The following is a 16,614-nucleotide window of genomic DNA, read 5'->3' as shown; positions in this document are numbered from 1 at the left end:
AGATTAATATAATTTATAAATATTTAATTAAATATAAGATTAATATAATTTATTAATATTTAATTAAATATAAGATTAATATAATTTATTAATATTTAATTAAATATAAGATTAATATAATTTATTAATATTTAATTAAATATAAGATTAATATAATTTATTAATATTTAATTAAATATAAGATTAATATAATTTATTAATATTTAATTAAATATAAGATTAATATAATTTATAAATATTTAATTAAATATAAGATTAATATAATTTATAAATATTTAATTAAATATAAGATTAATATAATTTATAAATATTTAATTAAATATAAGATTAATATAATTTATAAATATTTAATTAAATCTAAGATTAATATAATTTATAAATATTTAATTAAATATAAGATTAATATAATTTATAAATATTTAATTAAATATAAGATTAATATAATTTATAAATATTTAATTAAATATAAGATAATATAATTTATAAATATTTAATTAAATATAAGATTAATATAATTTATAAATATTTAATTAAATATAAGATTAATATAATTTATAAATATTTAAAATGATGTAGAATAAATTATAGTACCTAACGAGGACATTCGCCCACGGACTGTAAATTTTAGAGGACCGGTATTCCCGAGTTATTTTACGCCCCGTTCACCGATCAGGCTGACGGAAGTCGCTCAAGGTCATAAACTAAAGCTCTTGTATTTCGGTCGGCCAGATTTCCAGATAACATGCGTGAGGTGGGGGGGGGGGGGGGGACTACCTCTATGCCTGGTACAAATGACCTTGACGGACTCTCTCTCTCTATTTCGAAGTGATTGATGCAAGGGGAAACCAAAATTCTACAGGGGAAGGCAACGCTTTACTCGTTCTCTAAAATTTACAGTCCGTGATTCGCCGAAGCTGTTTTTTAGAAATACACCGTAACTTAACAAGCGTTGGTGGCTGAGTGGTTAGAGAAAATCTTGATTACGATCAACTTCTACATTAAAATACTTAATTATTTAATAAAATATAAGATTAATATAATTATAAATATTTAATAAAATATAAGATTAATATAATTATAAATATTTAATTAAATATAAGATTAATATAATTTATAAATATTTAATAAAATATAAGATTAATATAATTTATAAATATTTAATTAAATATAAGATTAATATAATTTATTAATATTTAATTAAATATAAGATTAATATAATTTATTAATATTTAATTAAATATAAGATTAATATAATTTATAAATATTTAATTAAATATAAGATTAATATAATTTATTAATATTTAATTAAATATAAGATTAATATAATTTATAAATATTTAATTAAATATAAGATTAATATAATTTATAAATATTTAATTAAATATAAGATTAATATAATTTATAAATATTTAATTAAATTTAAGATTAATATAATTTATAAATATTTAATTAAATATAAGATTAATATAATTTATAAATATTTAATTAAATTTAAGATTAATATAATTTATAAATATTTAATTAAATTTAAGATTAATATAATTTATAAACATTTAATTAAATATAAGATTAATATAATTTATAAATATTTAATTAAATATAAGATTAATATAATTTATAAATATTTAATTAAATATAAGATTAATATAATTTATAAATATTTAATTAAATATAAGATTAATATAATTTATAAATATTTAAAATGATGTAGAATAAATTATAGTACCTAACGAGGACATTCGCCGAAGCTGTATTTTACAAATACACCGTAACTTAACAAGCGTTGGTGGCTGAGTGGTTAGAGAAAATCTCTTGCACGAGGCAGACTCGGGTTCGATTCCCGGCCGGCGCCAATAAATAAATCGCAAATTGATACTAAGACGAATACCGTGAACAATTGGTGGAAACCCTGCCATTGGACGTTGTGAGGTTGCATAACACTCAGCACTCGGTGCGTCCCAAAGTCATTAAGAAGAAGTTGGGGAGAAAACGCCCGTACAAACACAACAGACTCAACATCCACAACCATCATAACACAACAGACTCAACATCCACAACCATCATAACACAACAAACTCAACATCCACAACCATCATAACACAACAAACTCAACACCCACAACCATCATAACACGAATTCAACACTCGCAACCGTCATAACACGAACTCAACATACACAACCTACGCCTAAATATTACAATAACGAAATACCCAATCAAACTGAGTTAAAACCGTCACGACGGTGAGCGTTAACGAAAAAACACCAACCAAACCCAACCCAACCGCAAATTAATCCGTTAACACTCACCGTCACACGATGGTTTGGCCAACCCTTCGAGAAACTGCGAACGCAGAGATTTCGGGAAATTGCGTACGCAATGATTAACCTTTGCACCGAAAATGCGAACGCGTTCGCAGGACAGACAGACAGACACACAGACACGGAGAGGTAAAAAGCACCGGGGTGACGCCATGGCCCGACTACACCACTGCATACCGTGAAATGTACCAATCTTGAGTTTGTATTGTGGTGCACCAAAATCAATATCCCCAATTGCAATGGTGTAACTACCACTCTGGGTCGAATAGCTTGCCCTAATGTGGCCACTTTTCTATCTTTTCCCTTCCCTTTTCCAGTTACTAGAATATTCAAAAACGCTTTGAGACTCTCTAGCAAATAGTTTAAATTGCTTTCCAAATTTTCAATATCGTCGGGGCTAGAATAAACTAAATTTTGTTCCATTAACATCATTGATTTTACGTCATTCCTCAGTAATACGGCATTAGTGTGGTTTAGATTATTTTTATCCTCTTCAGGATCTCCATATTTTCTATGATCATGGAAGTCTTTCAAAACGTTATTTACCGTTTTTCGAAATGTTACAATATCCGGTGTACCACCGACAGTTGAAATTATTATTTAGTCTTGGAAAATTCGAGTAGTTTTCTTTGCATATATTTTGTACGGCTCCAAATCGGTATTCTCTGGCAAGTATTCTTTCATTTTCGAAACTAATCCAGCTACTGTAATTTGTGCTTTTCATTCTCCTTTAGGTACTTGGCGACACTAACAAAAGCAATTCGGAGATCGGTGTCTTTGGGACGTCCTTTTGAATATGAGGTTTGAAATTTTCTTGGAATCCCTTTATGAGTGGGTCATTCCATGTCAATTCGACTAGCGGAAAATTTGCCTAATTTATAATTTTAATAATATTTTTTCTACGAGTATAGTAGCTTAAGAAAACTAGTTTCCCAAAGTTTTAGACTTGTAATTAAATTATTTGAAAAGTTATAATTTTTTTCTTAATTTTGGGTTATTTTCGATTTTAAATCTTTAAAATGAGTTTTTCTCGAATATTTTGGTATCTAATAGACATACACCAAAGATAATAAGCGAATTAAGTATAAATTTAGTGCTGAATCCGAATATGGGAGTCAAATTTCGCAAAAAAAATTACGAAACGAAATAATTGACTACTTGAGGGGTCCAATAGACTCCCCGATTTCGACTTGTACTCCACCTTCAAAAATTTTGAAAATTTTATAATTTTGGCCCAACAGGCTAGTAACTTTAAATTATAAATGGCATCAATAAGAAATTATTTTAAAGCAGAAAAAATAATTATTATAATGTTAAAAAAACACGAAATTAAATACTTTACTATTTGGGGGGTTTAATAGACTCCCAAATTTCGACTTGTAATAATAATAATCAGCTAGGCTAATACCCAAGGCACCACCTTAGGCCTAAGTCGTCAAGCGATTTTTGAAGCCTTTAATTCAGGTGGCCGGGTTACAATGCGTAGGAGGGTGGTGGCAAGCCCTGCATGCCGCGCGATCGAGCCAACAGCTCCCTACACTAACCAAAGAGTATAAAAACTACGTAACCTAGAGATATAATGACGGTCGAAAGCAGTAAAGTAAGTTGTAGCAACCGGGGGGGAAGGCACTCAGTGAATTTGCACTTCAAATTTCGGTACCGCAGCGCCACTACGGCAGTATTTAGTACAATAAATAATAAAACCGGAGAAAAATGGCAGTTACGGTGTTGCGGAGGTGCTAAATTTGGCATTTTGGATATTTAATTGTCTAATATCTGTCAATTCAAAAAAGTGACAGTAATTGGTTACTGTTTCGTGATTTTTTTAGTTAGAATTTGTGGATTCGTTGTTTCGGTGTTTATTTTCAAAAAGTGAAGAATAAGGCGTTTGTTCTCTAACGTTGCCAAGTCCTAAAGGTAACCAATTCCTTAAGGAATTTTCAAGAATGTTGAACTAAATCAAAATGATTGCCACTTAAAACTGCCGTATTGGCGCTGCGGTACCGAAATTTGAAGTGCAAATTCACTGAGTGACTACAACTTCCTTTACTGCTTTCGACCGTCATTATATCTCTAGGTTACGTAGTTTTTATACTCTTTGCACTAACTATTACCGTTTGTACTAAAGCTAAAATTTTTTTCAAAATTTTATGTTTTGGGCCCAACAGGCTAGTTACCTTAAATTATAAATGGCATCAGTGAGAAATTATTTTAAAGCAGAAAAAATAACTATTATAATGTTAAAAGAAACACGAAATTAAATACTTTACTATTTGGGGGGTTCAATAGACTACCAAATTTCGACTTGTACTCCACCTCAAATTTTTTTCAAAATTTTATATTTTGGGCCCAACAGGCTAGTTACTTTAAATTATAAATGGCATTAATGATAAATTATTTTAAGGCAGAAAAAATAATTATTATAATGTCAAAAAAACACGAAATGAAATACTATTTTTTACTAAATATTTCGAGGCTTTCTGGAGATATAGAAAATTTCAAAGTGTCCGTGGGAAGTAAAAAAATAATGGAAACATCCGCACTCACAGAATTAACACCAGGGAAATTTGTTGCCTGCGTTTACGATGGAAAGATATATTTCGGTGTTTTGGTTGAAATTTTAGATGAAAAAGACGAAACTTTCGTAAAATGTTTGCACCCTCCTGGTTTAGTAACATCATAACACTAGCCAAGAAGAGAAGACTTGTGTTGGGTTTCTGAATGCAAAGTTCTTTGTGAAGTGCAATGTCCATCAACTTCAAATGGGCTTCAATACAAGTTCCTAAAAAAGTCTATAAATCTCGCCAGGGCCATCTTTACCTTTCAGGTGGCCCTGGGCTAATAAATTTCAGGCACTCTTTTTCATATCACCGCGTCTTTATTGAATACTTTACAATTAAATTATAAAAATATATAAAGGGCCGGACGGCGCCCCTTCAGAGCGCGGCGCCCTAGGGCTTAGCCCTTCCTAGCCCAATGGTAGAGATGGGCCTGAATCTCGTGGAAAGGGTACTAGTAAAGTACAATATCCAAAAGAAAGTTTAAATAATTTTGTTGCCTACTTTCCTTTTAAATATTTGATTCTTTATTGGAATAATGAAATAAACATTCTGGTTTAAAATAATTTCTCATTGATGACATTTATAATTTAAAGTAATAACTAGCCTGTTGGGCCAAAAATATAAATAAAAAAAATGAGGTGGAGTACAAGTCGAAATTTGGTAGTCTATTGAACCCCCCAAATAGTAAAGTATTTCATTTCGTGTTTTTTTTAACATTATAATAATTATTTTTTCTGCTTTAAAATAATTTATCACTGATACCATTTATAATTTAAGGTAACTAGCCTGTTGGGCCCAAAATATAAAATTTTCAAAAAAATTTGAGGTGGAGTACAAGTCGAAATTTGGGAGTCTATTGAACCCCCCAAATAGTAAAGTATTTAATTTCGTGTTTTTTTAACATTATAATAATTATTTTTTCTGCTTTAAAATAAGTTCTCATTGATGCCATTTATAATTTAAAGTGACTAGCCTGTTGGGCCAAAAATATAAAATTTTCAAAATTTTTGAAGGTGGAAATCTGGGAGTCTATTGGACCCCTCAAGTAGTCAATTATTTCGTTTCGTAATTTTTTTAGCGAAATTTGACTCCCATATTCGGACTCAGCACTAAATTTATACTTAATTTGCTTATTATCTTTGGTATATGTCTATTAGATACCAAAATATTCGAGAAAAACTCATTTAAAGATTTAAAATCGAAAATAACCCCAAATTAAAAAAAAATTATAACTTTTCAAATAATTTAATTACAAGTCGAAAACTTTGGGAAACTAGTTTTCTTAAGCTACTATACTCGTAGAAAAAATATTATTAAAATTATAAATTAGGCAAATTTTCCGCTAGTCGAATTGACATGGAATGACCCGAGTGCGAAAGTTAACACTGCACAATTGAGGATAACACGTATCATCAGCAGCGTGTAGATCTTTTGCCGACTGAACGAGTCACTTTACTTACTATAGCCGCGTTCACACTAAACACTTCCAAAGTGCGTAGTGTGAACGCGGCTAAAGTCTGCCCAGTTATCGTTTCTTTGGTCACAATACAATACGAGAATAGATTTGTCGAAATCTGTTTTTCTAACTGAAAAAACATCTTTTCTTAACAAATATTATTTCACTATTTTTTCACCACAAAACAGGCAATCACTCTTAAAGTCAAAAGGACTTTCCAAAGAACATAAAATAAGTCGAGACGTTGAAGCTGTCGAAAGTACATTCAATTAATCAGCCTTAAAAGAACATTTGAGATTCTGTAACGAAGATTTCTCATTTTTTACGAACAGCAGTGTCTATACATATGTCAATTCGACTTATTTTCCGTGCTTTACAAGCTGGTTGAATTCCATTTACGCCCTTTGCAGTTAATACTGCATAATCATCTCTTTTTTTCGAAGGTGGGCTTAGGGCAAAACATTATCGCGAATTGGAAGGAGATCGAGCTCATCATCAGATACGAAAACAGTATTGAAATCGGTCTCGGGCTCGGCCTCAATCGTAATCGTGAGTTGAGCTCGGGCTCCCGGGCCGCTAACCTCAGATATTAAAACTACCAAAATCAGTCTCGGGCTTAAGGTTGAGCTCTTAGTACGTTAATTTTTAATACGGGCTCGAGCTCCGAGTAATGTGAATCATGAAATGGGTTCAAGCTCAATTTCGAAGTAATTTGTATTTTAACAGGGGCTCAAGCTCGGGCTCACTAGTTACAGTATGCGTTCGACAATACTTCAGCTCGGGCTCGGTTTTAACGTCTCGTCTCAGGCTCACAATATTTATTTAAAAATACCTGAGCTTGGTCTCAAATTGAGCCCGTTGACTTATGATTTTAATACCTTCTTCTCTTGTGCTCAGAATAGTTTTGACAATTTTAAATTCAATAGTTATTTAGCTATAAAACCCTATGAGTTGCGTTTTTATATCTACCGCAATCAACCAAAAACCTTATTTATTTCTTAAGCGCTAGAAGTCGACTCCAGTCAGAGGCGATTACAAAGATGTCCAGCGACTCCAAATCGCCAAGAAGTAATATTTCCGAGAGAAAGGACCTTCAAGTTACTGTATCTGCGCTTGTTTAAATAATGGAAATTTTTCACCTGTAAACAAAACGTCGTATTTTTGCCAAGTTTTTGCTAAGCCAAACACTAAACATTTCTTCTTGGCGATTTCATTGAAGAGGTTTTATTGAAGCGTCTATTGCAGACAATAACTTCGGCAGTTTAACTCGAGAAATTCCCTCGCTAAGACTTTTCGATTTTTGGCTGTTAAACATTTTGAGTTAATTAAATAATTATAATCAAAATAAGTGTATTATTATTATTTTTTTAAATGTCATGTTTCATTGGATGGTGTGCTTTAAAAAATTCAGCCTAAAGAAGGGTGCTTAAAATTTGACAAGCTCATGTGGAATAATGAGATTATTGGCTGTGCCCTCTAGCCCAATGAATTCCGTTCCATGCAAGATCTATACAAAGAAAGCACTCTTATGCCAGCGTCCCACGACTTCGACTTTATAACCAGTACCATGTTTCGTGTTCGGCAGGCATATCACTTTACTGGGTTTGAAACTTCAGCGCTAGAATATGATGGTGGCTGGGGCGTATTAACCATTAGGCAGAGTAGGCACGTGCCTAGGGCGGCAATTTTCTAGGGGTGCCAAAACTCTGATAAAGCCCCACGGTCGAAGTACTTGACAAGTTGACTTGCCCCTACTTAACTGGCCAACAATGCCAATATGCTTTGTGCGAAGTTTAAATTTTGGTCAAAGTATCTCCGCCTACCAACCGAGTTTTTGAAAGCTCTCTGCTCGTTCAATATTCTCTCTGCATAACAGCTGAAAGTTCAAAAGGCGTCTGCTATTTCTTCATATATTTAGTTAACGGATATTAAGGCAGATATTTCCTAAGCTAGAAACCTATAGGTGCCAAATGTTTTGTGCCTAGAGGGGCCGAAAGGGTTAATCCGCCCCTGGATGGTGGTAGTGGCGCCAGGATTTTTGGGGAGGTAGGCCAACCATTTGGAGCCCCTTAAGATGACTTTTGGAGGCCCCTACCAAAATTTAAAGTAGGTCCAGGCCTACCCCGGCCTGTTGCTGGCGTTGCTACTGTACCGCTAACGTCGCATCCTTGAGACACAGCCTAGGAGTAACTCAAAGATGGAACCAAGGATTTCAAAATCACCCATCGCTTCAAATACCCATTTCTAAGCATGGAGTCTATGTTCTTAGAGACCGCTGGATTCACTGGATTTTATGTCTAAGCCACAAAGAGAAGAACATGGTAAACGCTGTGAATCACTCCAAAAAAGGCGACACAAAAGATTTTTTGAAGAACGGTGTCATTTTAGCTGTTGCAAAGTAAACTATTGGAAATGAAAATCAGAGAAGATTAAATTAAACGCCCGAAACGTGTTTAGCTGGGCCGTTGTGCATTTAAGCTTCTTTAATGTTATTTTTTATAATTTAAAATTTTGTTTGACCTATATAATTTTTTACACAGTCACAATTTTGATTTTATATCCGTATAGTCTATATTTTATATAGGCCTAAGCCACGTTTGAAAACGATATGAAAATCCAAACGCTGAAGTGGTTTGAGATAGCAGTGCGTGAAGGAGTTTGCGTTCGACGAATAGGAAACTTCCACTAAGGAACCGTAGTATGGCGTTCCGATCTCTTTTTCTTCAAAGTGGCAGGCAGCGCACAAAGCAGTAACAGTGGCAGCTAGGGGTAACAAACACAACGAGAATGCAGCTAGCCTTTAAACACGCTAACGCAGTGTTGTGTACAAATTTCATTGGAGGAGCCTTTATGCTAAAGCGTCTAACCAATGAAAAGTGTACACAAGAAAATGCACGAAGTTTGACGGCTTGCGTTCTCCTTGTGTGGGCAGTGCTGTGTTTGTTGCTCCTAAGTCTAGCCCTAGCTCTTCACGACCATGGAGGGAAAAAAAACCAACCTAATCCGAGCTTAATTGAAATAGAATTTTATGTTGATAAGTATTCATTGAACACTTTAATTTAAGCTCAGATTAGGTCGGTTGAAATGAATTTAAATCTAAAAAGTGGTGGCGCACAATTTTGGAATTGGAACTAACCAGGCTCCCCGCCAGCAATAGGCACAAGTAGGCACGTGCCTACGTTGAAAAAGTGTAGGCCTACTTTGGGGGCCTCTAAATTTTTGAAACGGTGCCTATTATAACCCTCAATATTTTTAGTTACTAGTTTGTAAAATAAGATTTGATATTTCCATTTTTAGCCTACTGAGAGTAATATAACAGATTGGAAACGAAGAAAATCGAAAGTTAATTTTATCGAAATGTACTATAATTAAAGTACGGTTGGCAACGCTGTCCGTGATTATAGATTTTCCCCTTGGAAAAAGCTTTTTCTTTTGAATTGATGGTGACGCCGGGAGGGGGAAATACGTCATGCTAGGCCGCAAAGTGCAGGGACACCTGCCTTTTTGCCTCGGTGTCAGCTTGTAGTTCCTCCAAGGTGTCAGTGAGAAGCTACAATACACACAACAAAGACATTTAGTTTCTTGGAATTTGACGACGTCAGTGAAGAGGACCGGAGGGGGGGATTGCCAAAACTGGATTTCTCTCTTTCTTGTCCCAGCAGAGGTCAACCAACCTTCCCGACATAACGGTTTTCAAGATACATTTTGAATGACCTTGAAGACATGGTTCAAGGTCAACTAAATTTTAATAGAATAAGATATCCTATCAGAGTGAATTTGTCCTGAAAATGTCGATGCCGTAACACAAGTACTTTCTAAATTATGAACACCTAAGCATGATCTCTTGAACATGTATGACCTTCTGGTTTTTGTTGTAAATTTTCTTGGCTTCCTATTGGCCAATATACATTGGGTCAGAGCCACTTGGTTCTCGAGATAATTTTGAATCACCTTCAAGACCTAGTTCAAGGTCATTGAGTTTTGTATTAGCTAATGACCCCCTGCGCGTGCTATGCGATCTGAAAATATCAAATTCCTAGAAAAACTAGCTTTTCAAATATTAACTCTGGTGGGCAAGAAATCTTTGAGACACTGTACTAGTATTTACTAGAAAATTAGGAAACCTGATTGAACTATTAGGTGCTTTAGAATTTAAAATTGGATTTGGTAAGCTTTTATATTGGTAATTAAGGGCTGAAGAAATCTTGAAGTTGGGAAAATTATGGTTCGATTGAGTATGGGTCTGGTAATAAGGGATCAGTTCTGGAGTATAGGTTTGGTTCATCTTCCCATAATTCCTTCTGCTTTTGTAATAGTTTTTCTGCCCATTCTTGATTTATTTGTAGCCAATTGTTACTGACCACCCCCAAATTAAGTAGTATGGAATAAGACTCAATAGCGGAAAAAACCCATGTAAGGGACATCTTGTTCTTTCTTGGAATGCGCTTTTGTAGTTACATGAATAGAAAAGAGCTCCTTTAGTAAGAAAATCGCTTGTTCGAGGTAGTTTTCGATAGAGCGATATTCGTTCTACGAAACGCGCGTTTGTAGGTGTTACCTGAGGTGGGTTAAAATCGCCTTCCCCAAAGCCGCTCTTAGAACCTCTCTTTGGTCCCAACAAAGTTATGCTAGCTTCGCTTTATAGAGAGCTAACAGTTCTACGTAACCCATGCTTTTTCCTATTGTAAACAAATCTACCCAACAGCCAAAGCTACGGAGTGTTAGTTCCCTATAGGGGGTATGAATAGAAAAATCATCTGCTAAGACGCGCTACGACTTGCGCCGATCACCCCTAGTTTCTATTTAACCTGATCGGGGAAATGTGAAATTAGTATTAAAGGGAGTATGAACTTCCGTGCTAATGGTGGAGTGAGCGTAAAAATAGAGAGGAACGAAGCTTTCATTTGTCAGTGAACTCGACAAGAGGGCAGAGCTGTCATTTTTCAGTGAGCACATGAAAAATAATAGCAGTTTTTTTTTCTTAAAAAGCGCAAAGAAAAAGGGGCAGCTGTGGTTTTTGGAAAAAAAATTCGAAAATAATAGAGCACCGTTTCGTTTACAGAGACAATCGCGGTTTTTCCATAGGACTGGGAAAACGTGCTACTTTGAATGTTTACATTCCTATCTTGCGTCAGTCCCAGAAATCTAGAAAACAATACATTCATGGTGCCACTTAGAGAGCTCAAAAAAGTTTTAAAATGAAAATGGAAAATGGAGATAAAACATTTTATTAATAATTTTGCCGCCTCTTTTAATTTATCGCTACAGGCCGTCGCGTGTTATTCCTGAACATCGCGGCGTCCCTGCTGCTATGGCTGTTGACATTTTCGACGTGGTTTATTGAGGTGTAGTGGAGGTAATTTCGATAATTTTTGGTGTCTTGCCTAAAGAACACTTTGGAGGTCATATTTCCTTTAATTGATTTACAATTCTTCAAATCATTAAGAAAGTTTATTTCGAACTAACAATAGTGATCTCGTACCTGTTTAATGACTGTATACAAACTAAGGGTTTATATCAAATATATTTTCTATATCTTTAGAAGTAGTTAACACATCCAATGACAAAACCTGTTGAAATACTGTTACTTAACTATAACAAATTATTCCAATTTCAACCTACATTTTTAACTTCGGCTTGGCCACTTTTTAATTTATATTGCTTTAGTGACTGAGTGAGTCTAGTAATGACTTTAACAGCCGCACTCGCTTCTTCTTCAGATTTTATCTCCCAAGATCCCTGAAGATAAAATTATTTTTTATGTAGTTGGTAAATAATGCCATGAAACTTTGGCTTTGAGCTTACCAAAGCTTCTAAGAGGACTCCTCTTTGATTGCTTATTTCGTCAGTAGTAGCTTTGGATTCAGATGGTTTTGGGCTTTCTTTTGTTAGAAGGGCCACCGAAGCTTCTGGATTACTTATTTCCCCACTGATCTCAAGAAGAGTTGACTCGGGTTTATCACCTTTACTTTGTTGATTACATGTTCCATTTTCAATGGCTATTTCAGACTGCCTAACTATGCTATCATTTCTGGCAGAGTCCAGAAGGCCTATTTGCCCATCACTTCCTAGTAGAGGAATGCTTTCCTCGATACATCTGAAATTGTACTGAGTACTTGGGCAACTACCAGGTGTGTTTGAAAGAGATTCTTTATAGGCTTTGGCAAATGGTGATTCACTTTGTGAAACTGCCACTGGAGATGGTTCCAAATGAGATTCTGAATAGTCATTTATGTTTGAAGTATCCGTTGTTGTTGATGTCACTGTTAAGTAATTAACAGTTGGAGTGGATGACTGGGTGGAGCTAGTTTGTACTAAAGATGGCCCAGGGACCATGAGTGTCTTTGGAGTGTTTATTTCCTTATTAAATGGAGAAGAGCTTTGTTTTTTGGGAGTTTTTGCTGGGCTTTGATCAGTTAAATTATTAGGAAACATAGCACCTTGCGTTGTGTAGGATATAATTGTGTCTTGACTCAAAAAGCTATTCTTCATCGATTCTGACTTATCAGGGTTTACTAAAGTTTGAATTAAAGATGGCTGTTTCAAAGTGTTTATAACTTCTTTAATTTGAGCATTCAAGTTGTCATTCAAAAGCCCTTGCACAAGTTTTGAGTCTATTATTCCTGGTTTGAATTCAAACTTTGTAGTTCCAGATATTGCAGAATTTGAAAGTTCAATAATATTTTGCTGATCTATAGCTGGGTTGTTATTCTGAGATGTAGGACTTGCAGGTACAACGCTGGTATTATGATTCATGGAATTGTTCACTTTTTGAATTATGGGGAAGGAAGTTATTGAACCCTGAGTTAAAGGACCAATAGTACTCTGATTAAAAGGACCCACTGATTTCAGATTCATGGATTCTGTGTTGTTAGAATTGATATTACTCATCATGTTGGGATTCATTGTTTCCATATTACTAGTTGTCATTATATTGGTGCTATTTGAATTATTAATAGTTCCCACATTATGAATGGAACCCATGATGTTATTCACAGGTCCTGCGTTATTCATAGAACCTAACATGTGGTTATTGACAGCTCCCATGTCATTCACAGTACCCATATTGTTGTTATTGAGAGGGACCATGGAACCCATCATATTGTTATTCACACACTCTGTGTTGTTCATCATGTAATTATGGGACAATCCCATGTTATTCATTGAACCCATCATACTGTTGTTATTCATTGAACACATCATATTGTTATTTGTGAATCCCATTGTATTGTTATTCATGTTACTGTTATTTATCGCACCAGGTCCCATGAAATTGGTCATGTTATTATTCATGGGATTCAACATATTACAGTTATTCATTGGTCCCATCATATTGTTATTCATGGGTCCCATCATATTGTTATTCATGGGTCCCATGCTAGAGTTCAAATTCATCATAAATGATTGATTATTGAATGTTGGGGTTGGTGCTGTTCCCAAAAGTGGTAGATTATCAGAATTGCCCTGCATCATTTGGTTCTCAGTTGGTACTTGGCCTGAAATAGGTTGACTGGTCTGACCAACATTTCCTTGATTCATTGTTACAGGGCATAGTTCAGGATTGATGGGAGGTGGTGTGACGTATGATTGATAATATTGATTTTGATAATAATACATTTGTTCTTGCGTCCACCCTTGCGTATTGGGATAAGGGTAATTAATATTAGTATTATTATTGTTGAAGTTGTTGAAAGGCCAATTGTTATACATGGCGCTGTTTTGTACAGTAGGTTGTTGGTTTAAACTAGATGCTATGGGTCCTTTGGTTATAGACAAATGTGCTTTATTTTCAATTTTCCTGGAAAATACGACACAAATGAATAAATAGAAAGGAATGCTATTTTTCTTCCCAAATAAACAATAAAAAGTTTAAAAACCCAATACCCAATTATGCCACGTTTCTTCTTTCGTTCTTTATTATTTGAAGAATTTTCTACAGGACCAAAGCCTCTTTTTTGACTGACTGCTTTTTCATTCTCCTTCATTCTTTCCCGTAAAAGTTGATAATTTTTGGAATCTGGATGTCTGCTAACTGGAATTCAAATGGAAAAAAAACTGTAGCAATAGGACCAAATGTGTACCGAAATAGCAAATAGGTTCTGACCATCTTTGTCAATGATTATGGGCATGAAACCACGTCCGTATTCCTGTTCCATATCTTTAATTGTATCCAACATAGCTTTTCCAACATTATAAGATGCTAAGCTTGAAATTGAACCATATTTTTCGATATTTTTGGTTTGCTGTTGTGAAAACCACTAAGTGAACATATTTTTTTGAAACGGTAAGGCCAATTATAACTTACAATATAATTCATTCTGTGGCATCTTCCTTTCAAATGATTAATTAAATTTGCATCAGCCATGTCCGATTTACATAATTGACATTCGTAGTAAGGTGGCATTTCTCCAGTGGCTATATGATGCTCTATGACACTTTCAAGCCCTAGTATATATGTTTTGCATTATTTAAAAATACATATCAAGCTACGAACTAACGAAAGACATAGTTAAATATTAATTTCCTTACCAACTATGGGTTCTACAAGTGACTTAAGCTTCTCTTGCATAGTTAGGTAAGGATATGCAGCTTTTGGAACCTGGGTTTTCCCAGGTAATGGAACTACCATTATATTTTCATCAGTAGTAGATGTTTTTGTTGAATCAATAATATCAACCTTTTCACCACCATCACCCGAACAAGTGGGATTATTTTCATTTTTCTCTTCAATCCATATATCCTTTGGTTCGTTTTCATTTTTCCCTTTATCCTTGTTTTCAATAAAACTGCCCTCTAAAACATTACAGCCAATATTTTATTTTGATCATTCAAAAGCAAAATGGTTGCTGAATATTAATAGTCGGTAAGCCTCACAAAAGTATGATTTCAGCCTGCTTTAGGGAGATGTAGGAGTCGTGGTAAATTTGGAAACTTACAGATCACACATAAAAGGTTTGAATTTTTTTTAACTTACCACCGGTCTTCAAGAAGATCACATTCTGGAAAAAGTGAAATATATTTTTCTGACTGTCACAAAAGTAGCGAGATAAACTATACACATTTTTCTTTATAAGTATGGGAGGGCACTATATTAGCATGGGCCAAAAAGCCAGAACTCGAACCTACTCAGCCCCAAGAGTAGGCCCACAAACTGGCTTAAAATTTAATCAAGGTAATTTGCATGTACCTTGATACGTATGGAGAAAACGAGGTTAAGACCTAGTTTTCTCATTTAAGCAAATTTATACCAGCAAGTTTGACTGGTATTAGAAAAACAATGATTGCTTAACAAATACCTTAGTTAAACTGGTAGAACGGCATTTACATGATCAAGTTATAAAATCCTTTTTGGAACTTCCCTAATACATGTAGTACCTGTTTATGACGCTGACTTTCCATATGATTTTGAGCTCCGTAGATACCAGTTACAATGCATCGACATACCTAAAGAAATACTTTATAATGGTTTTTCTAACTTTTAGTTAATTGTTAGTTTCATACATTACAACGAAACCTCCATTTTGAATGAACATGATTATTTCGTTCGTCCTCTGTAAAAATCATACATAATTTACACAAGTTTTTTTAAACAATGCTTAAATGTTTATTTACAATATTTTACCATCAGATATTAGATGTATATCTGTTTCCTGAAATTATGCAAGAGACTGTTTAGAGTTTAAATTTCTTGAAAAAGGTTTAAAATTTTCAATAAATTATTACGAGAAAAACACCGATTCTCTCTTGAATAACTGCATCTTCAAACTTTAACTCTACATCAAATTTCATTTTCACTAACTAACTTAGTGTAAAAACTAACATTTATATTTTGGCATTAGCTACCACTCCTCCACTTAGGTTAGCCCAATAAATGTAACAATAAACCGTCTGCTGTCCAGAGCTACACCTTTACCAATTCTTTCTGATTGATTTCGAGCTACGCTGGGATTCAACGTAAACTGCTGTAGGCTGACAAAAGTATTCGCATAATTGTTTACAATCTGTCAGGTAGCAGACATCAAAACAGACAGAAAAAAACAAAAACAGATTAACGGATCATAGATGGCGATAAATAGTCCATAAAGAAATACTAAAAAAATAATGATAAAGTTGTCGAGAGGTAGTGATAGATGGCGGTAGTAGTCCAGAATGGATAGCCCGTCTAAAATTTAAAAGGTAACTTTAATCCGAGGATTTGATATATTTCAATATATGCCAAAGTCAAAAATGTTTCATTAATTAATTACTTTCAAAACTATTAGATAACGAAAAACTCGT

At 34.1% G+C, this 16,614-nt stretch overlaps 1 protein-coding gene across 4 annotated transcripts; it reads right to left on the bottom strand.

Moving 5' to 3' along the window:
* Positions 1 to 11,567: 11,567 nt before the first annotated feature.
* On the bottom strand, positions 11,568 to 16,314 carry LOC149932265 (uncharacterized). 4 transcript variants are annotated; one of them, XM_090156708.1, is made up of 13 exons: positions 16,060 to 16,314; positions 15,959 to 15,986; positions 15,838 to 15,887; positions 15,712 to 15,780; positions 15,311 to 15,335; positions 14,866 to 15,129; positions 14,642 to 14,781; positions 14,441 to 14,579; positions 14,221 to 14,368; positions 12,142 to 14,134; positions 11,959 to 12,075; positions 11,819 to 11,906; positions 11,568 to 11,748 (listed from the first exon to the last, which is right to left on the bottom strand). In XM_090156708.1, the coding sequence occupies exons 1-12, from the start codon at positions 16,123 to 16,125 to the stop codon at positions 11,841 to 11,843; spliced, it is 3,105 nt and encodes a 1,034-aa protein (XP_090012834.1). In that variant the 5' UTR covers positions 16,126 to 16,314; the 3' UTR covers positions 11,568 to 11,748; positions 11,819 to 11,840. The 4 variants fall into 4 exon arrangements, with proteins under 4 accessions (XP_090012834.1, XP_090012835.1, XP_090012833.1 ...); XM_090156709.1 differs by having other exon boundaries at positions 11,568 to 11,720; XM_090156707.1 differs by having other exon boundaries at positions 11,568 to 11,906.
* Positions 16,315 to 16,614: the final 300 nt, after the last annotated feature.

Source organism: Leiobunum rupestre, chromosome 8 (genome assembly GCF_980474605.1).
Source record: "Leiobunum rupestre chromosome 8, qqLeiRupe1.1.hap1, whole genome shotgun sequence".
Taxonomy (NCBI): Eukaryota; Metazoa; Arthropoda; class Arachnida; order Opiliones; family Sclerosomatidae; genus Leiobunum; species Leiobunum rupestre.
This window is presented reverse-complemented; position numbering and strand designations above follow the sequence as displayed.

Bases quoted from the DNA above. Each gene is read 5' to 3' on its own strand.
- LOC149932265 (XM_090156707.1), bottom strand. From the start codon at position 16,125: ATGAAATTTGATGTAGAGTTAAAGTTTGAAGATGCAGTTATTCAAGAG. The intron at 14,135-14,220 runs GTATTGGGTTTT...CGTATTTTCCAG, and splicing joins AAGAAACGTGGCATAATTGG to GAAAATTGAAAATAAAGCAC. The intron at 11,907-11,958 runs GTAGGTTGAAAT...GTATTTCAACAG, and splicing joins GCCAAGCCGAAGTTAAAAAT to GTTTTGTCATTGGATGTGTT.